General features: G+C 43.5%; 2 protein-coding genes across 2 annotated transcripts in view; both read left to right on the top strand.

Moving 5' to 3' along the window:
- LOC135215472 (neurocalcin homolog) overlaps positions 1–23,280 on the top strand; it is a 736,775-nt gene that overhangs the window by 700,891 nt on the left and 12,604 nt on the right. The window contains 3 exon segments of the mRNA XM_064250215.1: positions 10–31; positions 33–99; positions 11,341–11,532. Coding sequence (XP_064106285.1) covers positions 10–31; positions 33–99; positions 11,341–11,532 — 281 coding nt within the window.
- The window catches only part of LOC135215311 (EPM2A-interacting protein 1-like), a 2,847-nt gene continuing 2,467 nt past the window's right edge, over positions 22,901–23,280 (top strand). Inside the window, exons 1-2 of the mRNA XM_064249870.1 lie at positions 22,901–22,928; positions 23,126–23,270. Coding sequence (XP_064105940.1) covers positions 22,901–22,928; positions 23,126–23,270 — 173 coding nt within the window. The remainder of the gene's footprint in view (positions 22,929–23,125; positions 23,271–23,280) is intronic.

Raw genomic sequence — 23,280 nt, 5'->3', positions numbered from 1 at the left:
GGTACAAAGGCTTCTTAAAAGACTGCCCCACGACACCTGTCTGTTGATGAGTTCAAGAAAATATATGGAAATTTTTTCCCATATGGTGATGCATCAAAGGTATGTACTGTAGAGCATGTTTTTTTTTTTTTTCACATAAAACTTGGTTGACATTGTATGTCAAGTGCATTGCATTTAAAGGCCAAGTATGGTCATATTAAGGCAGTTTATCACTTAGGCATTGCAATTTTTGTGTATATTTATGAATACCCTTTGTGCTTGTTTTTGTGGATTTTACAGAATATCTTTAGTACATATGGGACAGTGTATGAATATTTAGACTGGTACAGAGTAAGATAACGTCAGATTTTAAGATTAAATTTAAAAGTGATATGGCATACATAGGCTTATTAGTTAATATGAAATTGCTATCATTCGTACCTTTCATTGAAGTATGATTTTTGTATCTATTGACATAAAAAGGCACTGGATATTTATTTGTTTTTACTGATAAGAGTTATTTTTAATTTAAAACTTGATTAGAGGCAATATTGATTTTGAATATGAACTACAGTATTCATAACGATATTTACAACTTTATCTAATGCTACTATGTTTCACACCATCACAAATTATGACTAGGGTACTCTTATTTTGTCTCAGTAAATATCCCAGCTGTTTTATAGGCGGTGCTTATGATTGCTTGTATTCAATTTTACATATAATTTAATGAAGTTTTAAAACCAGCTATGTCACAGAGGTTCATATACTCTTTGACATTTTTGGTTGGTTGTTAAACTGGTGGTATGTGTATGTCCCACCTCTATAGTCATTTGCAACACTATCATGACAGCCTACAATGCGATGCAGCACAAAAGGACCTTAGTGGAATTCCTCCACTTTAACTTCACCAAATTTCCTCTAATCTCAACTCTCTGTCTCATACCTCTCTCTTTTGGATCCCATAGAGACCCTGCAGACCCTGTTATAAATTATTCCATGTCTCCCCTACATCATTACCTTGCCTTTACATTTGGAACTTCCATAATGTCATTTACGTACAGCATTATTCTCATTCTGCTCTGCCATCTGACTCCTAATATTCATCTTCAAGTTGTATTCCCAGATTGGAAGGAATTTTTAAATGCATATTCATTTCCTTATTTTGGAATTAGGTAAAGATTGAAAAGGCAAACAGACAAATGGGGAGGTTAAAAGTAAGGTTGTTTGTAAGTCTAGAATGATCAGTATTTCTGTACAGACAAGAATCTTGGTAAGACAGTGAAACTATAAAAGGGATTTTGACGAAGGAAAAATCTATTTCTGGGTGATTGGCTCGTGTCGCCCTATGAAAGGATCCTTAATATCATTCTTTCTAGGTAAAATTAACCTAAAATTACCAGAGAAAAACAAAATTAAGAAAATGTCAGTAAAACTGACTCGCTCACTCTTAAAAAGAAGTGTCGGTATGATAATAGGGGCGAGTGTGGAACACTACCACGAGACAAACACCAATTAGAACTTCCTATCAGAATCCCCCCAAGAGAGAGCTGATACCAACGGGCGATGCAGCCTCTACTACTACTACTAGAGGACGCCACGGACAGCAGCGCCCCTAGCGGACATCCTTAATCTAAAAACAACTAAAATACATCTTGTCCTGCAAGGGGGGGAAATAAACCATAAAAGGGGGGGTGGGGGGGTTTCATAGGGCGACACGAGCCAATCACCCAGAAATAGATTTTTCCTTCGTCAAAATCCCTTTTCTGGGCTCAGCTCGTGTCGGCCTATGAAAGAGTACCAGAGAAACAGACAAGATGGGAAAAAAGGGACAATGAAAAACAGTGTAAAATGATGGATATAATATAAGTAAATCAATTACAGCATACAAATTAAGCACTTAAACTAACTTATACTAAACAGTAAAATAATAGAACGTTAGTAATCTTAAAGTACTTAAATGGTAATTACAGAAAATTATAGTGATGCATGTAATACAAAGAAAAAGGGATTTACTTAACAAATTTACAAAATATACAAACTCATTGTGTCCTACCCTAGCATAAAAATAAGGGTAGGTACACTGAAGTCCATCATTAATACAAGTATTGCAAAATATATACAAACACATTGTGTCCTACCCTAGCATAAAAATAAGGGTAGGTACACTGAAGTTCATCATAAATACAAAAATGGTGAATATAAACAAACACATTGTGTCCTACCCTAGCATAAAAATAAGGGTAGGTACACTGAAGTACATTATCAGTACAAGTGTGGATGTCCCTAGCAAAAAAATAAGGGACAATCCACTATATGATTCAACGGCTAAGGCTATGATATTCGAGTAGCCTGGCGATAGGGTGAGGCATGTTGGCTGATGTAGGTAGAAAGGAGACCTGGATCTATGCTACAACTACTATACAGTATCAGGGGAAACAATGTTTCCCGCTGCTACTGCTGAAAAGAAACTTTTAAAGATTCCAAGGACTTTAAATAATGCCGTTTAAAGACTGTCGGGGATTTCCATCCAGTATACTTTTTAAGATCCTCAAAATTCATATGTTGAAAATAATTAATTGAGGTGGCTACTCCCCTGATATCATGTGCTTTTGGAATGACTCAGGGTTGGCCTGTTTAATGAAGTAAAGGATTTGTTGTCTAATACCTTTTACTGACAAAGTACCACCTTTTTCTCTCATGAAGAGAGCACCTGAGGATCTTGAAGAAGTACGAGATAGAAAGGCTCTAAGAGTTGATACTGGGCAGAGAGAAGGATCCTGTGGAAGTGGGATAACCTTCCAAGGAGCCCACCTTGCAAGAGGATCCTCATTTTTGGCTAAAAAGCTACGATCCGGAGCAAGTAGAACTTCTCCTGATGGGAGGAATTCCACATGCCCCGCATCCCTGGATAGAGCCGACAGTTCTGAAATTCTGGCTCCTGAGGCTAGGCTTAATAAGAATAATGTCTTCCTCAGGAGCATTATGAATGTACAGGATGAGTTTGTCAGTATCTGAAGCTAGTTTGAGGACATCATTCAAGAACCATGAAACTGTAGTAGGCCTCTGAGAAGGTCTAAGTCTAGCACAGGCTTTAGAGATAGATGTGAAATAAGATTCAGTCAGGTCTATCTGAAAACCTACTTGAAAGATTTTCTTCAAAGCCGATTTTTTTATGAGTGGTAATCGTGCTAGCTGCTAAACCTTTTTCAAACAAGGACCTGAAAAAGGATATAGCCAAATTAACTGTCATGGTTGTAGTGTTCATTCTCTCAAGAAAGATGCTAATTTTTTAACAGCTGAGTCATATTGTCTAATGGTTGACTCTCTCTTATCTGATTCTAGGAAGAGAATATTCTGTGGGTCAATATCAGCATCTTTATTAGCCGCAAACTTCATGAAGTCCATAAAGTTAGGGTCTGGAGAATTCCTGAGGAAGCGAACACAGTCCTCATTTGTACTGATTGTGATAGCTTGGGATTGGGGATCCGTTGAGGTCGGAGACCCAATTCCAGAAGAAGAGGATACCAGTTGCTCTTGGGCCAGTCCGGAGCAATCAGAGCTACTATCCCTTTGAAAGACCTTAGTTTTGCTTAGGACTTTCAAGAGAAGATTCACTGGAGGAAAAATAAATCTCCTCCACTGATTCCAATCCAACAACAGGGCGTCCGTGGCATAAGCCAGAGGGTCCAGGTTGGGGGCCACATAGCAAGGGAGCTTGTGGTTCGCTTGTGAGGCGAAGAGATCCACTTGGAGACCTGGGACTCTCCGGCTTACCCACTGGAATGACCCGCCGTCCAGAGACCACTCTGATTCCAGAGGGACTGACCGGGACAGGCGGTCTGCTATCACATTCCTTACTTCCTGCCAGGTGAGTGGCAGACAGATGCCATTTGTGTTTGTTTGCTAATGCAAAGATGGCTATCATGACATGATTCACATGCTTGGATTTGGACCCTCCTCTGTTGATGCAATGAACTACCACTGCACTGTCCAAAACTAGCCTTAGATGAGACTTCTTCGGGGGAAGCAGTCTCTTCAGAGTGAGAAATACTGCCATTGCTTCCAACACGTTTATGTGGAGCTGGCGAAATTGAACTGACCAAGTCCCCTGAACCTGTTTGAACTGAGAGTATCCCCCCACCCGACAGGGATGCATCCGTGTGAATGGTTAACACTGGGAGGGGATATTGAAGGAGTACTTTCTTGGCTAAGTTCTTTACTTTTGACCAAGGCCGTAGTTGGTTGCGGAGGATCTGTGGGATTACTGACAACTTGTCTCGATATTTGGAGTTTGCTCTTGACCGCCAAATTCGATTTATATCTTTCAGCCTTGCTTTCAGAAGGATATCTGTTACCGAAGCAAACTGAAGAGACCCTAGGATTCTCTCCTGGTTTCTTCTTGACGTTTGCTTGCATTTGAGAAATTGTCTGACAGATTTTGCTATTTCCTTCCGTTTGGCCACTGGAATTGACAGATTGTGGGAAGACAAATCCCATTGGATTCCTAGCCACTGAAAACGAGATTCCGGAGTAAGTCTGGATTTCGTTTTGTTTATCTCTGGAACCCCAGATGTTCCAGAAAGTGAACTACCTTTTTGGAGGCTTTGAGACATTCCTCGACTGTTGGTGCCCAGATCAACCAATCGTCCGAGGTATGCTGCTACCATGATTCCCTGAGCTCTCAATTGTTGAACAACCACTTCTGCTATTTTTGTGAATACCCTGGGGCTACATTCAGACCGAAGGGCATCACTTTGAATGAGAATGTTTGATTTCCTAGCCTGAATCCTAGGAATGGGCGGAAGTGCCTGGCTATAGGGATATGATAGTATGCGTCTGTAAGATCGATGGAGCATGTGACGGCTCCACGCGGAAGTAAGGTCCTTACTTGCGAGAGGGTAAGCATCTTGAACTTGTCGCAACGAATGAAAGAGTTTAGCTTTGACAAGTCTAAGATTACCCTTCTTTTTGTTGAGCCTTTCTTTGGCACGCTGAATAAGCGACCTTGAAATTTTAGATGCTTGACTCTCGCAATAGCTCCTTTCTGAAGGAGTTTCTTCCGCGTAATCTGTCAATTCCTTTGACGGTATCTGGTGGAATGATTTGATTGGAGGAGGATCTTTGATCCAACTCCAGCCCAATCCTTTGGACACTATGCTCTGTGCCCAATTGCTGAACCCCCACCTGTGGCGGAAGAGGAACAGCCTCCCTCCTACCTGGGGAGCCTCATTGTTGATGGGCGAGTTGGCCACCACGCCCTCCTCTGAACTGTCTGCTCCTCGTACCCCTTCCTGCGCCACGCTGACGAAAGTAACCTCTCGCCCTACCTCTCGGCTGATTGTAGCCTTGAGCCTCATATGCAGGGTTGAAGGCCGGCGAGATAGCGTAGGAAGTGGATGGCTGAGATTGAGGGGGCAACAGGAGGATAGGCTGATTCTGCTTTGAACTGGCAGGTTGTCCTTGTTGGGTAACCGGGACCGCCTGCACAAATTGCTGCTGTTGCTGGAGTTTTTTATATGGCTGGAACCTCTTACCAGCCTTCTTCGGTTTCTTACCAGCAGTGGGAACGGACTCCTGTTTCCTCTTCGAGGAAATACCCCACCTAGCTCTAAGGCTCTGGTTGAGCCTAGCGGCTTCGTGGTGTACCTCGTTAACCGCGGACTCTGGGAAGAGATCCGCTCCCCACATGCTAGAGGCCAAAAGTCTATTCGGCTCATGCTAATGGTACATTCTTGTAGGACATGCTTTCGGCAGTTCCTCCTAGCCTGGAAGAAGTCAAAAGCGTCCGTTAGAACCGTCTGGAACTGAGATTTCGCCAGAATCTTGAACAGCGGTTCCGTAGCATAAGAGAGGGCAGCCATTTCCGTAATTATAAGGGAATTGAGGGACCTGCCAAACCTGGTTCGCGCATCAAACTCTGCCTGGATTAGGGAATCCGGCAGCCTTGGTAGTTTCTCGCCGAACTGGTCCATGGCGCAGTCCGGTTTGAGCTTACCAAGCGTGACAACGTAGCTGGCAAGTTCTCCCACAATTCTCCGAAGGCCGGGAAGAGCGGAGAAGTAGACTCCGCCTCCCTCAACTGTGGGATGGGCTCATCCTTGAGGACTGCCTGAAGGGACTTCTCCACTAATTTCGTGGCGAACGGAAGAGAAACCTCCTCTTCCGTCGCGAAAATAGTGAAGGGACTCTTGTAGGCCTGGAGTTTGGTGTTCGTATACACTCCCAGTCCTCAAGGCAGTGAACCCATTCCCGCTGAGCATGATCTCTACTATATAGGACCGACTCCTTAGAGATCTTGTCTTCCCTCGTCAGAGCCGTTGGCGTCAGCCTAGCATAACCGATGAAAGGCTGCGTCAGACCCGGAGGGTAAAACTCGAAGTCCTCAATCCTTCGAGTTCCACACTCCGAGATAGAGATCATTCCATCCTTGAACGGAGCGTAGGCAGCTACTCTCCATGGGTTCTCCATAGAGAAAGCTGGCAAAGAGTCATATGGCGGGAGTTGAAGAATCCCAGTGCTTGACGCTGGGGAGACTGGAGGAGGAACCTGAGATAGCCCAGCTACTCGGTCCTCATTTTCTCTCATCCTGTTAGAGAGATCTTGAATTGATTGGCTAGACTGAGACAGAGTGTTTGACACTGTGCAAACATCTGCTCGAAGCGTGACCCCAGGGCGGAGATTTGCGAGCCCATCATCTCGCCCACCTGTTGCATCACCCCTGCTGAGAAAGTAGAGGGATCAAAGGTGCTAGGACCTGCTACCCCTACCGGCGTAGCCGAGTGGAAGCGGTGGAGGCGGGAGAAGGCACTGGCTCGGCGGGAGCGCGAGCCTTCTCCTTCGAAGCCTTGCTTCTGGAGCTCTTTGGGTGAGAAGAGCTCGGCTTTGCTTTCACCGCATCGGCATAGGAAGTCGACGACTTCCTAGCCGAAGAAGACGAAGACGACTTCCTAGAAGTTGTCTTGGCCAGAGTCTTCGGTTCTCTCTGTCCCTTCACCTTTGGGGGTACAGAGAGGGCGGGAGAGCGGGTAGGGATCTCAGATCCCACAAAGCCTTGGAATGAAGCACTAGAAGAGGGGACAGGAGAAGATCCAGAAGCACCCAAGGAAAGGAACCGACCTTGGGCGCCCGACACACCTACCTCAACCAACAAATCCTCCCCCCCTACCGCCATAGGTTCGATGTTAAGGTCCAGGGCAGCGACGTCCGGGACCGACTCCTGGGAGGCTACGACCTCAAAGGATTGCTGGAGGTCTTGCTGGATGGAGGCTATCAGCGGGGCAGCGGACAAGGGGTCAACGTAACCAGTTGACTTGCCCGCGGGGAAGATCTGGACGGCCAGCTTCTTATCCAGAATGTAGGGCTGGCCTTTGGCGGCGTTCTTCCCGAAGCCGCCCACCCACGCTTTCAGGGTGGCGAGGGCGACTTCCCTCACACCGGTAGCCTGAAAGAAAGGCAAGATTAGTTTCCAATGGTGGAACGGGGTTAACAAACTTACGACTAAAAGTTGTTAGTAAAATGATAAGTAAGCCTATAACGGACTTACCCCATCTCCCAGCTGACCGACCAGGTCGTAGCAGATGGCGCAGGCTTCAGGGTGCCAGACGATCATCTCGTTGTAAGACGTGGCACAGGGGGCGTGAGACCTACATTCATCATGTCCACAGGGGTCGAACAGCGTCGCGTTACACGCTGGGACCTGGCAGTTGGTAGCCTGTAAGTGGAAAGATACATGAGTACCAGGTAAACACTTACAGTCTAACAGATGCTCCGCTTGTGCCGGAGCGATAAAGTTAGATTAAACCAGAGCCCCCGCCAAAATACGTGTGGTAACCAGGTTGGTTGTGATCTCTAGGCTATAGCTCCGCTGATGGCGGAGACACAAAAGAGAAACCAACCAGGAGTGGTGGAAAAAGGAAACCACGACGGAAAATGGCGGGGATGGAAATAAATTCAATCATATAATACAATTCATTGTAAAATTAGGGTATATCCTTAAAATAGTGATGATAAAATAACCTCCCTCCGCCCGTCTACTAGAAGAGTGCGCGGGTAAGAGACAAGCTCACTTCCGGTAGCGGGGGAGAGATGAAAGGATATAGTAGGCAAGCAACCGACCACTAGAGGGGCCCACCCCGCCCGCTAGCGGAGCCAGTAACCCATAACCAAAGGTGCCCCGGCTGCGACGGAAGGCTCCTTTCGTATAGCGAGGCAGGTGGCTGAGCAACTGGGGAGGGGGGGGAGGTCTCGGAGAAACACGGCGGGAGCGAGAGAGAGGGGGGAGGGATGGCCTACTCCTCCCCGCCTCACCAACTACCGCATGGAGACTCGGTACCTCATGAGTGGTCGCCCTATACCCCCCGCTGGGAGGAACCCCTGGCCGCCTCAGAGAAGTGGTGAGAAGGCAACTGAGGTTGTCATGACAACCAAGGGGTCCCCCAGCTCCTCCCTATACCATAAGGGGAGGGCGGGGATAGGGTAAGGTGCGATGGGACACGTGACCGCTAGTGGCCTAGGCCGCGAGCAACACAACCGTGAGATGGCCACGTGAACCAGACTGTACCAAGACAAGGAACAAGCACCTAGGCTAGCCTAACACCCTAAATGTAATAAATAATACATCGAAAAGATGGAAAAGACACTTTAGTAAAAGAGAAAGAAGCCCAGGAGGAGGCAGACTGTTCCAAGAAACAGAGGCCTACTCGGAGCCAGCGATAGCCGATGAAGAGCAAGAGCCGGGATGCTGGGCCGGAATAACAAAATAGCCCTAAATACCAAACTAAGAGAAATGGTAGGAGGGCTGAACTAGCTAAAACTCGATGTAAAAACAATGAACGTAATAAAGTAAGCCCATAAGTATAAGAAGTCCCAGTATGGAGGACCGGAATTCTTACGAGGCAGCATGGCGCCGCCACGAGACAACCAGGGAACCGTATATGACCTATTAAGAGGAAAATACAGGTACCCGGAAGATAAAATTGTGGTAAAATATTACTTATGAGTTACTTAACTTAGCCGTGGCAATAGCTGAGCGTTCCATGGTAGAATATAATGGTAAATCCAAGAAATAGCACAGCACAAGAAAAATGGCGACTTGTCGCTAGCGCTAAAAATTAAGGATGTCCGCTAGGGGCGCTGCTGTCCGTGGCGTCCTCTAGTAGTAGTAGTAGAGGCTGCATCGCCCGTTGGTATCAGCTCTCTCTTGGGGGGATTCTGATAGGAAGTTCTAATTGGTGTTTGTCTCGTGGTAGTGTTCCACACTCGCCCCTATTATCATACCGACACTTCTTTTTAAGAGTGAGCGAGTCAGTTTTACTGACATTTTCTTAATTTTGTTTTTCTCTGGTAATTTTAGGTTAATTTTACCTAGAAAGAATGATATTAAGGATCCTTTCATAGGCCGACACGAGCTGAGCCCAGAAAAGGTTTTTGTTGATCTGAGAATAAGTTTCAAGTACAAAATTAGGATAAGGATGGCAGTGTATAGTTAGAAGAAATGATACCATAAAGGACAATATGCAAGCTCTATATGTTGATGAAATAATGATTAAAGGGAGATGGAGATGACTGGGACATGTCTATCACACAAACAAGGGAGAATATTATTCAATAGTATCAGCTGGCTCTTGTGGGCACAAGAAGATTTGAAGATACATAAACAGGATGAGAACTATGCACAGAGAGGACATAAACAGAATGAGAACTATGAACTGAGAGGCTTGAGAAGAGTGGAGATTAGTGTAACTGAAAAGGAAAGACAAGAGTGGTAGTGTTGCGATGTTAGAGGTGATGATGATTGTGATATATGTACACATACATTATATATATATATATTTTCATTTAAATCCACTATATTAATACAGTTGAAAAACATTTCAATCCAAAAAGCTATAAAATTTCCATCCCTCACACTATCAGAGACAAGACACTCACCTTGTGCCGGAAATAAAAGGGAAAGCTTCTCTTTGGCTTTACCATTACGTATTAGGAAGTTTGAATTAACCAAGCAAATGCAGTCATCAATTAAGAGACATGTTAACATATAATTGTAAAGATTGTAATTCTTCACATTGGTATTATATGTTAGTAACCATCCTTTCTATTGATTCCTGGAAATGAAGTGGCCAGTTGCATGTGACAGAAATGGCTTATGTTGCTACTGAAGGGTAAACGATTTTGCAAAGATTTCAGATGACTGCCATGTCACAGATTTTATTTTTGTCGAAGAAAAAAAAAGTATAACAGCTTCTAGCTAGCAAACCTACTTTAATTTTTTTAAATGCATAATGGAAAGAGCTTGTCTATGAAATGTACCAGATATTTAGTCTTTGTAATTGTAATTTGATTGATTTGAAGATTTTATCTCTGTTGTTACTAAATATAGACATCATAGATTATTTCTGTGTAGTATTGAGAGGTTGGAATTGTCATAGGGCCCCAGTTTGTAAAGTTTATATGTATATCTTATGTTACGCTCTTAACAGAAGTGGTATGATGTAACTAATTGCATTGAAAGTTGTTGTTAATATTTTTCAAGAAATATATTTTTTCCTTCTGTCACAACTCAACCCTAACACTGTCCAGTGTGTACTAAATTGCATGAGTAGTAACTACCTCTCCAATTTTTACATTAAAACCAGATTTTTATTTTTTTTCTCAGAAGTAAAGTGTTCTTGATGAATTATCTATGAAAATATATTTTTAAATTGAACTTTGTTCTTTTGACATTTAAAATGTAATTATTCGTTTAATAAAAAACTTCTTAAACATTAATACAGTATACATGGAACCATTAAAGAATTACCGTCAGTGTAAACTGCATGTTGTAACAGTTTCTCTTAAAGATTTCATATTTCTGTGTAATCACTAACTGTCATTACTTTGTATATTAAGAAATGTATTGAAAGATTATGAAAACTACTGTTTATGAAATTACTATAAAAGAGTCGTTGATTAAGAATTACATATATAGTCATAGAAGCCTTGTAAACCCTGCCTTTGTATCCTGGCTATGTGACGCCAAATTATTAGAAGTCAAACCTCGTTCCTTAAAACCCCTTAATATTCTGGCTATTAACTTCAGTGAGTAACAAGCATGGATTCATATAACTAAGAGAAGAAGGTTAAAGAGACTACCAACTTATGATTTTGTTTATTTGTGCTTTCTATAATTTCTTAGATTTTCTGCCTTTTGTTTTTGCCATGGTAAATTGGCAATAGAATATTTTCAGTGGCTGTTAGTTTTTCAGTTGTAATCTCTTTAGATTAACTTTTTAAAAAGTTAAGTAAAAATCAAAAAGGGGCCATCCAAACGAGGTTTGACTAGATTGTGTGCAACTCTTCATCACTTGCCTTCCCAAGCAGTTTGCGGAGCACGTGTTTCGGACCTTCGACGCAAATGGAGACGGTACAATAGACTTCAGGGAGTTCCTGTGTGCACTCTCCGTCACATCCAGAGGCAAACTAGAACAGAAGTTAAGATGGGCCTTCTCAATGTATGATTTAGATGGCAATGGATACATCAGTCGGCAAGAGATGCTGGAAATTGTTACAGTAAGTTTTATGTGTTTTTAATTGGCTGTATATGTAGTAAATCTTCAGCAATGTAAAAGTGTAGTGCTTTTACTCAAGTAAGCCGTAGTTCTAGTGAAGATGTTTGGTGTTCATTTATTAATTTAAGCACTAACAGTTAAAATGTTTAAAGAGAAACTGAATACTACTGCATCACTGAGTTACTTCACATTGTGATGTCAAGGGATTATGAATACAGGCAGTCCCCGGCTTACGACAGAAAAGTCATTGTAAGCCCGAAAATTGTCAAAAATCCTAAGAAAACCTTAATTTTAATGCTTTGGGTGTATTAAAAACTATGTAAACTGCATTTTTATTACATTTTTTTATTAAAAAAACTGTCAAATATTGTTTATTTTGCATTTTTGGAGTCATATTTCTTCTGTCAGATTGGCATCATAAGTGGCGTAACCCAGGAACATGTGTCATAAACCTGAAAATAATTTCTGGTGAATATAATTACAAAGCGCTGTAACCTCGGAATGTCGTAAGCCAAACCCGTCGTAAGCCGGGGACTGTCTGTACAGGCAGTCCCCGGTTATCGGCTGGGGTTCCGATTTTGGCTGGGTGCTGATGAGTGAAAACCACTATTAACCGAAACTTGGCAATTTATGGCACTTATGGCGCCAAGTTTCGGTTAATGGCTCCTCTTGTCAGGTATGTTATGGCGATTAACTATTATCTGCACCTTATGCCGCTGATAACCAAAACCTAGCCAGTAATGGTGCCATAAAAAGCTGATTGTATGGCATTAGACAAGCGCTATAAAACCGGATTGCCATTAATCGAGTCCACCGATAACTGGGGACTGCCTGTATGTGGATCCCTGCTCAGGTGGGGACTATGGGAAATGAAGATAATAATAAGGAAAAAAAGCCACAACCACTTTGGCCAGATTAAATGTGGCCATTTTTGTCGCTGGTTATTTGACATCTCTAAAACTCATTACATATATTATATCTAATATATACAGACTTTATGAATTGACAAATCGATAATAACAAATTAAAACAGGTAAAATCCATTACTTTATTATACCATTCTTCATGCCAAAAGAAGCATCTCACTAAACTTATTTTATCTCTTTTCTTTGAATTGGTCACACTTGATAGACCAGCAGAGATTTGAAGAATAGACCACTTGACCCAATCCTGTATGCAGATTGTAGGTCAAACTTATAGCTAAGCTTATTTTATGTTTGTCCAAACTCCAACCACCAGTGAATGTCAAAATTTTGGCAAAAATTTAGTTGGTGAAGTTTTGTCAAAATATTCTATTCTGGTTGTAGACCAATCTGTTAATAAGCTTAAATGAATTTATAGGAAGAAGTTAATTTATAAATAGTGAACTTGATTGTCATTATCAGACTCTTTCAAATTCTTTTTTGCATTACACAAGATTTCCCAAAGTTCCTTTTAGAGTGAGGTAAGAGGGTAGATTTCCACTTGATGCATTATGGAATCCATACTGATATTGAAGTAGTAGTGAAGGCAGTTTTTAAACTGTGAAGTAGTAGTGAAGGCAGTTTTTAAACTGTATAACATTTTCTCTAATTCCCAGTTGTATTACTGTACATATTATGAAAAATTTAATCAGGTTGCATCATAAGAAAGGAAGTTCATTTCTTTTGGAGACTGGAACACTCAGGTTTGATATGCTATGAATGATTATTGTTCATACGCAAACAAACCTGAGGTCTTAACAATAGGATAATTTCTAGCGCCTAGCAGGATCCGGTTAAAAAACAGATGAAAGCAAGCAATCTTGTCATATCTGCCTGGGCGAGAGTCGTGGTTAACCTCTCTTGGCCTTTACCCGGTTCATTGCCCATTTCACTTGTGTTTAGTGTGTGTGTGTGTGTGTTTGGCTGATATTATGCCTTCTTCTGCTCCTTCTTGGCCTCGTCAACGTGTGTGCCCCGGAATTCCAGGTTTTCTGTGTTCTCGTTTTTTGGCTTCAGCGACGACTGATCCCCACATCACGTGTAGCAGGTGCCGTTCTAATTTTTGTACTATAACGAATCCTTGCACGGAATGCCGGGCATGGCCTAAAGAGCAGTGGAAGTTGTTTTATAGCAAGAGAGAGCATCGGAGGGTTTCGACTCTTCCTTCACGGGAAGGTTTTTCGCCTCTTCCCGATGCTTAGTCTCCTGCAGTATTCACCCCCCATAGTAGCGTTGTTCCTGTGTCCCCTTCCCTTTTTTCTTCCATTGATTCGTCACTGGAAGTATCGGGAGGCCACCAGGCTGATGTTTGTAATGTAGCCCCTTCTTCTTCGGGAGTTAATTTGATTCCAGAGAAGGGGGAGGCTTTTTCATCATTCTCATTTATTCCAGAGTCGGAGGCATCCAAGATGGCGGCGATTTGGAAGATGGTCGGGCTAGGGGGTCCCCCGTCCTTGGAGGGGTTGCTAGCGCACTTTATGGAGGCTCGCTAACCCCCTCCTCAGGCTGGCCAGGCCATCCCCCTCCCCCCGGCCTTGTCTTCGTGGGTAGCTGAGGTCAGCCATCTTGTATTGCTCTGCTAGTGACTGCTGCCACTTCTTCAAGTCGGAGGGAAGCCGTGTCAGCCCCGTTGATGACGACACAGATCCGTCGTTGTGTATTATCACACTTGTGACGTCACTCCCATCGATGACATCACTCCCAGTCGTCTCCTCTGCACTGCCTCTCTCAGCCATGACGTCATCCCTGCTGCCCAGTTCGCTACATCTCCCTTCCATGTCATCAGAGCCTTCTCTTGCAGATCAGTATGAGGTTATATGCCAGGCAGTGCTAAAGAGGTTGGACTCTGTTTTGGATGATAAGTTGGCTGCCTTGTTGTTTGAGAGGACTGGAAGGAAATATGTTGCTTCGTTCCCGCCTCCTGCAAAGAGATCGCATAAGAAACCAGTGTTATCTTCCTCTCCCTCTCTAAGCCACGTCAACGTATCAAGCGTTGGAAGGCAAAGGACTTTGCTCTTTCTTCGCCTACGAGGGAGGAACAATGCGGACGTGTTCTTGAGAGTGTTGGTGTTTTGGAGGTCTTAGTGTAACTTCCCTTGAGCAATCTGCAGTGGCTGCTTCGTCATCTGCATCGAATCGCGGGGCGTGTTGCAACCTCCCCCGTCCGTGCACATCGCGAGCATGTTGCAGCCTCCCATGTCCATGCACATTGCGAGCGTGTTGCAACCTCCCCTGTCCGTGCACATGATGCAAGTGCTCCTTCTTCTCCAAGGCCTATTCGTCGCCGTAAGGATCTCAAGGCACCTGTCAAGAGGTCGAAGGTGGTGAGCGCGGAGTTGGTGCAGCAGGAGTGTTTGCCTGCCCCTCTCACTTGTGCTTCCAAGAGTTCGACTCTGGGGATTCTCCTTCGATCTCAAGTGTTCAGGATTCCTCTCCAACTCATGTTCGTACATCTGTCACACCCGTGACCATTCACTGACATGTTAATGAGTCATCTGTTGGAGGAGTACATAGTGATGTTCCTAGTGTTATAGTGGGTTCGTCTCGGGAGCCGACGCGTGGACCCAGCCCAGACAAGTTAGTTGGTATTTTGGGCTGTTTGGCTGCTGATCCTTCCATTAATTTTAATGGGGAAGGTGCCTTAGAGGAGTCTACACATCCTTCTCATTGTCGGTCTCCATTGCTGGAGCAGAAGGAGGGAGACACCCAAGAGTTTTTGTCTTCCTTTTTGGAAGTTCTTGATCTCATTTGTGAGTTCAACAATTTGGAAAGTAGGGCTCAGGCTCGGTCGTCTTATACTCCTTCTTGCTTGGAAACCTTGGTGGGAGCTACACAGGATCCCAAATCATCTCTTCAGTTTCCTTTGTCAGGGCATGTCCAGTCAGTCTTGCATAAGGTTAACGCCTCTGTTTCGGACCAGGACAGTTCGCTTCGCTCTAGGAGCTCTGCCAAGCTACTACCCCTGCCTCTCACAAGACACAGGAAGTACTATACTACGAACTCTGCATTTTTTATGTCGAGCGATCTTAACCCAGACGTCATTCGCCTGAAGCTGGGATTGACTTTGGAGCAGGTGAGGTCGGTGGCTCCATTCTTGTCTCCGCAAGATGCCTCAGCATTGGAATCTACTGTAGCCTCCATGTTGCAGACAGTTTCTTGTCTGGACTTCTGGTCTGTGGTCATTGCCAAGATAGCTTCTGACAGGTCCCCGGAAGGGTTGGTGAGTGCATCCTCACTTGCCAGTCTGTTGCAGTCCGGGGGCAAGGCATTTTCATATATGGCTCACCTCACTGCTAATTTATGGGCTAACCTTCTTCTGATTAGAAGAGACGCAGCTTTGTCTAGGATGGAGAGATCAATTGACACGGAGTCCTTGCTGGCATTGAGGAACAGAGGTCTGTTGGAGTCCCAATATTTATTTCCTCTGACAGAGCTCGAGAATGCGATAGACCAGCGCCGGGCTGACACCAAAGACAGACTGGTGCACCAGGCTGTGTCTAAGTCGGAGTCTCGTCCTCGAAGACGTCTGGCTCCTCCTCCTCCTCCCCCTGTCCAGCAGCATTCAAGATCGTTGCCTGGTAGGCCGTCGAGGAATTGGAGTTTGGCAGGGCCTTCCCGTTCAACTCAGCCTAGGTCAGAGGATCAACGCCCCTTTCGCTCTCGTTACTTTAAGCCAAGAAAGGGCCCAAGGGGCAGGGGGGGTGCCTGGCGGGCCACTGGGCCAAGTGGCAGATTTATGGAGCGGAGAAGTGGGTGGTAGATGTCCTTCGGGTGGGGTACCTACTGCCATTCGACTTCTCTCCTCCTCTGTTAGACAAGCCGCAGCTCAGGAAGGCATATCCTCCAGATTCTCTGAAGTTCTTGGCTCTTCGGGAGGAAGTGCAGAAGAGAAGATGCTAGACAAGGATGCGATAGAGGAAGTGGTGCGTCCGTCTCCGAGGTTTTACAGTCACATCTTCTTGGTGCCCTAGGTGTCGGGAGAATGGAGGCCTGTGATCGACTTATCCACCTTGAATCACTTCATCAGGAAGACACGGTTCAAGATGGAGACCCCACGTTCAGTGTTGGCAGCTGTGAGGGAAGGCGACTTCATGCTGTCGATAGACTTAAGGAATGCATACTTCAAATCCCTGTTCATCCGACGTCCAGGAAGTTCCTTCGCATCTCTCTCAGGGACAAGGTCTTCGAGTTCAAAGTCTTGTGCTTCGGGCTGACAACAGCCCCTCAAGTGTTCACAAGGTTCTTCTCTCTCGTGTCAAGTTGGGCCCATGCTCAGTGGATCCGTTTGCAGAGGTACCTTGACGATTGGTTAGTCTTGGCAGTTTCCAGGGAAAAGCTGCTGCAGGACAGGGATCGTCTACTTCAGTTCTCTCTGGAACTGGGCATCGTAGTCAACCAGGAAAAGTTGAACCTTGTACCCAGTCAAAGGATTCCCTACTTGGGCGTGGTCATTGATACGACAGTGGCAAAAGTTTTCCCGTCGGATCAGAGATTGGAGAAGTTGAGGGTGGTGGCACTTGACTTCCTGTTGGAACCACATCAGTCAGCTCATCAGTGGCAGGTTCTTCTGGGAGTGTTGTCTTCCCTAGAGAAGCTGGTCCCTCATGGGCATCCTCATCTTTGGTCTGTGCAATGGAGACTGGGAGAATTCTGGTCTCCAGCGGGGGACTCACCCCTGTTAATGGTTCCACTGTCTCTGGAAGTGAGAGAAGACCTTCATTGGTGGTTGGACGACCAGAATCTTTTGAAGGGTGTCCCTCTATGTCCTCTTCCACTGGACTTCCTTCTATTATCAGACGCCTCCCTCGCAGGTTGGGGGCTCATTTAGGCAGCCTCATCACCTCCTGGGTCTGAAGGAGTTTTGGGAGAAGGTAGAAGGTCCTTCTGTCATTCTCATGTCAGACAACACCAGGCAAACGGAATGTGGTTGCAGACAAACTCAGTCATCGGGATCAGATCCCAGGCACAGAGTGGTCCCTTTATCAAGTGGTAGCAGACAAGCTTTTCCAGGTTTGGGGGATATCCATGCTGGACCTTTTTGCAACTCACTTCAACAGGAAGCTAGAGATATTTTTTCAGTGGTCCCAGATCCTTTAGCATTGGCAGAGGACACATTCCAACATCCCTGGGACATCCTGGAGGTGTATGCCTTCCCTCCATTTTGTTTTATCGGTCAAGTTCTGAATAGGCTAATGAGTTCACAGGGTCTTAGGAAGACTTTGGTAGTCCCTCAGTGGCCTCAGGCAGAATGGTTCCCAGATCTGCTGTCGTTGTTGTCAGAGGTTCCGAGGGAGATTCCCCTTTGGCGACATCTCCTGTGTCAGCCCCATGCAGAAAGGTTCCACCAATCAGTAGAATCCCTGTCTCTTCACGGTTGGAGGCTATCAAGCATCTCCTCCAAGCGAGAGGCTTTTCTCAGAGAACAGCAGGGCATATGTCCAGCAGTCTCAGAAAGTCGACCTCTGCAGTTTATCAAGGCAAATGGGTGATCTACTGTGATTGGTGTCGTAAATGGGGTTTTGCTCCACTCGCAACCTCTATTCAGCGAATAGCAGACTTTTTAACCTTCCTCAGAGACGAGAAACGTTTGTCCGTTTCTGCCATTAGAGGCTACAGGGCGGCCCTGAGTTTGGTGTTACACCTTAAAGGTATCGACATCTCCTCTTCCTGGGAACTTTCCATGCTAGGTAAGGGGTTTGAGCAGTCGAGTTCTCCTAGAGAGCTCAAGCCTCCGACGTGGGATGTTTCCTTGGTTCTCAAGAGCTTCACTAAGAGTCCGTATGAGCCCTTGCATTGCTCATCTTACAGGAACTTGACACTCAAGACAGTTTTCCTTCTGGCCTTGGCATCTTCCAAGAGGGTAGGAGAGCTCCACGGTCTGAGCTATGAGGTGAAGCACACCAAGGGTTGGGGGTCGGTGTCCTTCGAATTTGTCCTGGAATTCATGGCCAAGACCCAAAATCCTTCTGTGCACGATGACAGATTCACTTCGATTTCCATTCTATCACTGAATGACTTTGTGGGTGGTGGTGCTCAAGAGCTTTTGTTGTGCCCTGTCCGGGTCCTGTGTTGCTATTTTAAAAGGACTCGGCACCTTAGACCAGGCTGCCGCAGACTTTTTGTTAACACAGGCTATACAAAGAAAGAGGTGTCTAAGAATACTATCTCTTTTGGATAGGGAAAGCCATCAGACAGGCATACTTGACTCTTGATGATTCCACCACCACGTCTGTGCAGGCTAGAGAGCATGACATTAGGGGTATTGGTTCCTCTCTGGCTTTCAAAAATTAGCTGTACATAGAGTGCTGAGCGCTGGTATTTGGTTACGCCAGTCTGCATTCACCTCCTATCTTAAGGATGTTTCCCACAGATCTGCAGACACATTTTCCTTGGGTCCTGTGGTGGATGCCCAACAGGTTGTGTAACTCATAGTTGCCCTTAACAGGGCACTTCTGTATCTTACCTAAGATAATTGTGTGGACGAGAGAATGAGTGTGTTGGCTGGTCTCCTTTCTCTTGTACCTTTCCTTCTTCCTTCGGGTGGGTTAAGGAATAGACACGTCATTCGTTGGACTGGTCTGATACAGGTGAGTAAGGTAGTCACTGATAGTGTGGTCACTTAATATACAAATATCATACCCTCTATTCAGTAGCATATGCTCCACTCCTTGGCAAGGAGGAGTTGGGAGTAGTACAAACCATGGTGTATTGGTTTGCTATTGGACAGTCAAAGTTTCTCTTTGGTTCCCTATACAATGGTTCTCCCATATATCATTGTACGTTTGAGTGATTAGATATCAATTTATCTAGCTTCTCAACGGGCTTCAGTCCCTCTCCAGAAGTCATTTCTTCTGGAAGCAGAACTGGTGGGTAGTACCCCAGCCGGTTTAGGATGTCTTGTAGCTCTCTCCAAGTATGAGTCTATCCTATTGTTAAGACCGAAGGTTTGTTCGCGTATGAACAAATGACAAATTTTCTAAGACTATTTGTATTTTTCATAGCTACAAACCTGAGGTCTTAACATTATACTGCCCACCTCTAGCTGCCCCTCTATGTGTTAAGACATCCTGAGTTGGGAAAGACTGACATGGTGGTGTAGGTGAGTGGTCTTTGACCACTCTTCACCCGATCTACGCATGTGTTGCCAGATATCACAAGATTTCTTGCTTTCATCTGTTTTGCAACCGGATCCAGCTATGCGCTAGTAATTATCCTATTGTTAAGACCTCAGGTTTGTAGCTATGAAAAATACAAATTTTCTTAGAAAATTTGTCATATTTGATATTATAAAGTGATATCACAACTACATGGTCATTGACCCCAAACTTATCAATATATGTACAGGCGGTCCCCGGGTTACGACGGTCCCGGCTTACGACGTTCCGAGGTTACGACGCTTTTTCTTAAATATTCAATGGAAAAATCCGTCCTGGGTTACGACGCTTGTTCCGAGGTTACGACGCTGACGCTTCCGACGCTCCGAGTTAACGACGCTTTTAAAAAACGCATACTATGATAAAAATCCTTTATAGTTTAGCACAGTATATTAATAAAAATAAGTTTCTGGTTAGATTACAACAAAATTTTGAGATTATGATGATTTTTCGACACTTTTTATGTTGTATTTTTCTATGTTTTTAGTGACGCCTCATATGCGGAACTAGTTTCCGAGCGAATGAATACATTCTAGTTTACATATAACAGTCCAAAAGCGCAAATAATGAAAAAATCATTGCTTGTTTCCAGTAATAATAACAAAACGAAGTTTCTGGTTAGATTACAACGCAAATTCCAAGTATCCAAAGAGAGACATTATCCAGTAATTTGATCAGAGAGAGAGAGAGAGAGAAAGAGAGAGAGAGAGAGAGGAGAGAGAGGAGAGAGAGAGGAAGAGAGGCGTCTTCCGACGCTCCGAGTTAAGGACAGAGAAAATGTTCGGTTTCGTTAAACGGCCTCTGACTCATGCCAGTAAATGTTTTGTTGATACTAATAATATAAGCTATTTAAAGATACGTTTACTTTAATTAGTCTATATGATACGTAAATAGTAATCAACTGTTCTTGTAGCCCTCAATATTTGGCAAAATCGAAGTATCCAAAGAGAGACATTATCCAGTACGTAATTTGATCAGAGAGAGAGAGAGAGAGAGAGAGAGAGAGAGAGAGAGACGAGACGCTTTGGCAACAATGGTCTCGGGGGTTTTTATAGCTTCCTTCTGGCTTGATGATCGTGGATATTGTAGAATGATTTCGACCCATACTCGTTTGCCAAATCGACGATACGAACGCCACGTTCATGCTTTGCTATAATTTCATGTTTTGCTTCCATCGAAATAATTTTCTTGGTTTTTTCTTATCACCTGCTTTGTCTTTAGCTTTGAGACCCATGGTTAATAATAAAATAGACAAAATAACACGAAAAATAGGCGCAAATACAACGAACTAAACAACGACGTGTTAACATGCAGCACCAACAAAGACTGAACGCCATTTATCAGTCGCCTATACAACTAACACTCATCGCAAAATCGTATCTCAAATATTTTCGTTTGTTAGATCACAGACTTGTATTTTCGCAAATTTTCTGTTATATCTCAAAACATTCGTATATTAGGGCAATCGTATGTCAAGTTTCCAATGTAATTTGATCAGAGAGAGAGCGAGAGAGAAGAGAGATGAGAGAGAGAGAATGAGAGAGAGAGAGAGAAGAGACGCTTTGGCAACAATGGTCTCGGGGATTGACGTAACGTTTATTTTCTGAACAGATAGGACAGAGAAGTGTTCGTTTCATTAAACGGCCTCTGACTCATGGCAGGAAATGTTTTGTTGATACTAATATATAAGCCTATTTAAAGATACATTTACTTTAATTAGTCTATATGATACGTAAATAGTAATCAGCTGTTCTTGTAGCCCTCAAGATTTTGCAAAATCACTCCAGGTTGTACATAAAACTTCAAGAATGTAGTGTCACCAGAGGATTACAATAGTTTTTACCTTCAAGAACCAGCATTCTTTTATGAAAATAACTCCAGGTTGTACATAAAACTACAGGAAACAACATGTAGTGTAACCAAAGGATTACAAGTAAGGTTTTTATAACTTTTTATTAGTTTAAGACATATTTCCAAGCGTCGTTCCGGCTTGCGACGATTTTCGGCTTACGACGCGTCTCAAGAACGGAACCCCCGTCGTAACCCGGGGACTGCCTGTACATTATACTGAAATGGTGGATGACTTACAAATGAGGGTTTCTTTTGTAATATACTGACAGTTATTTCTTTGCCCTTTTTTCTAAGTTCAGTAGTATGACAAGATACTCTGAAGTTCTTGGTCCATGATAAGATTGGTAATACCAACATAACTTGAACCTAGTTACTTGTCAAACCACAGCTATTATGCAATGGCTGCTTTGTCCCTTTTTGTGACTGCTACATATCTACATTTTCTCTTAATTTGGAAAGTATGAACATATATTTGTAAATCAAAATGATGATGCTGTCAATTTTTTACCTTCAACAGTTGTATATCATTAATTTGGCATACATATTTTCTTCATTAATGGTAGTAGGTCATGCAATTTTTAAGTTGCACCAACAATATGTATTATTTTATATATAAATATATCTGGACTTTATGAATTATATTTTGCTTTTACATATTTCTGTAGATTGTTTTTATCTGAGTGCGCTTGAATTTTATTTGCCATTCATCTTTGGCATCATTGACTTTCAGTTTCTAAGTAGCATGTTGAAGTGTAGGAAAAGAAATGCTGAAAACTTAATGTTTACATGATTTTAATTACCATTTCTGGCTCTTGAACAGGCAACATTTTGTGATCAATAAATTGTACTGTTGACTTTTAAAATGAGAAGGGAAAAAGGGACTTCACACATACAGATACATTGCTCAAAAACTAGAAGAGCCATCCCAGTCTCATGAGTATATATCTTATCTGCTTGGTATGCTTAGGATCTGCTTGAAATCATACATACATTTCATTGGTGCAGATTTTGGTATTTTGTTATTAACTTATGGTACATGTGTGAAGAGTAGAGCAGTTAAACCAGGGATGTGCAACCTGGGGCCCTCAAAGGCTTTCATTGCGGCCCTTCTCCTAAAAGTTAATAAGCTATAGTGCGGCCCTCAGAGAGAGAGAGAGAGAGAGAGAGAGAGAGAGAGAGAGAGAGAGAGAGAGAGAGAGAGAGAGCCTCAAACTGAATATTCCAACAACTTTTATAGTAGATATAACTGATCATCTTAGTGCACTGAATGTTAAACTTTGAGGAAAAGATCAACTAATAAATGAGATGTTCTCACTGATCAAAGGCTTCCAGATAAAATTGCGTCTGTGGGAGACGCAAATCAGAAACCAGAACCAAGCCCACTTTCCTACGCTGAAAAACCATGACACTAGCAACCCTCAGTATCAGAAGTATGGTGACAAGTTGGCAGTCTTACGAGAGGAATTTTCAGAAAGATTTGGTGACCTCAAGAAACATTCACAAGCAATTGAAGTGTTTGCTTCTCCTTTTTCTGTGGATGTGACACCAATTCCTGAGGACAAACAGATGGCAATAACTGAACTACAGTGCAATGATGAACTAAGAAAGAAGTTTAATGATAGTTAAGTATACCAGTTTTATAAGAAGCATGTATCAGTAACAGTGTATCCAAAACTCTCTGCTCATGCAAGGAAAATGATGGCAGTGTTTGGTAGCACATATGTTTGTGAGCAGCTCTTTTCAAAAATTAATCTGGTTAAAAACAAGCATAGGTCTGTACTT

The sequence above is a fragment of the Macrobrachium nipponense genome, chromosome 5, assembly GCF_015104395.2.
Source record: "Macrobrachium nipponense isolate FS-2020 chromosome 5, ASM1510439v2, whole genome shotgun sequence".
Taxonomy (NCBI): domain Eukaryota; kingdom Metazoa; phylum Arthropoda; class Malacostraca; order Decapoda; family Palaemonidae; genus Macrobrachium; species Macrobrachium nipponense.
The sequence above is the reverse complement of the archived record's forward strand: the minus strand, read 5'-3'. Positions and strand labels throughout refer to the sequence as shown.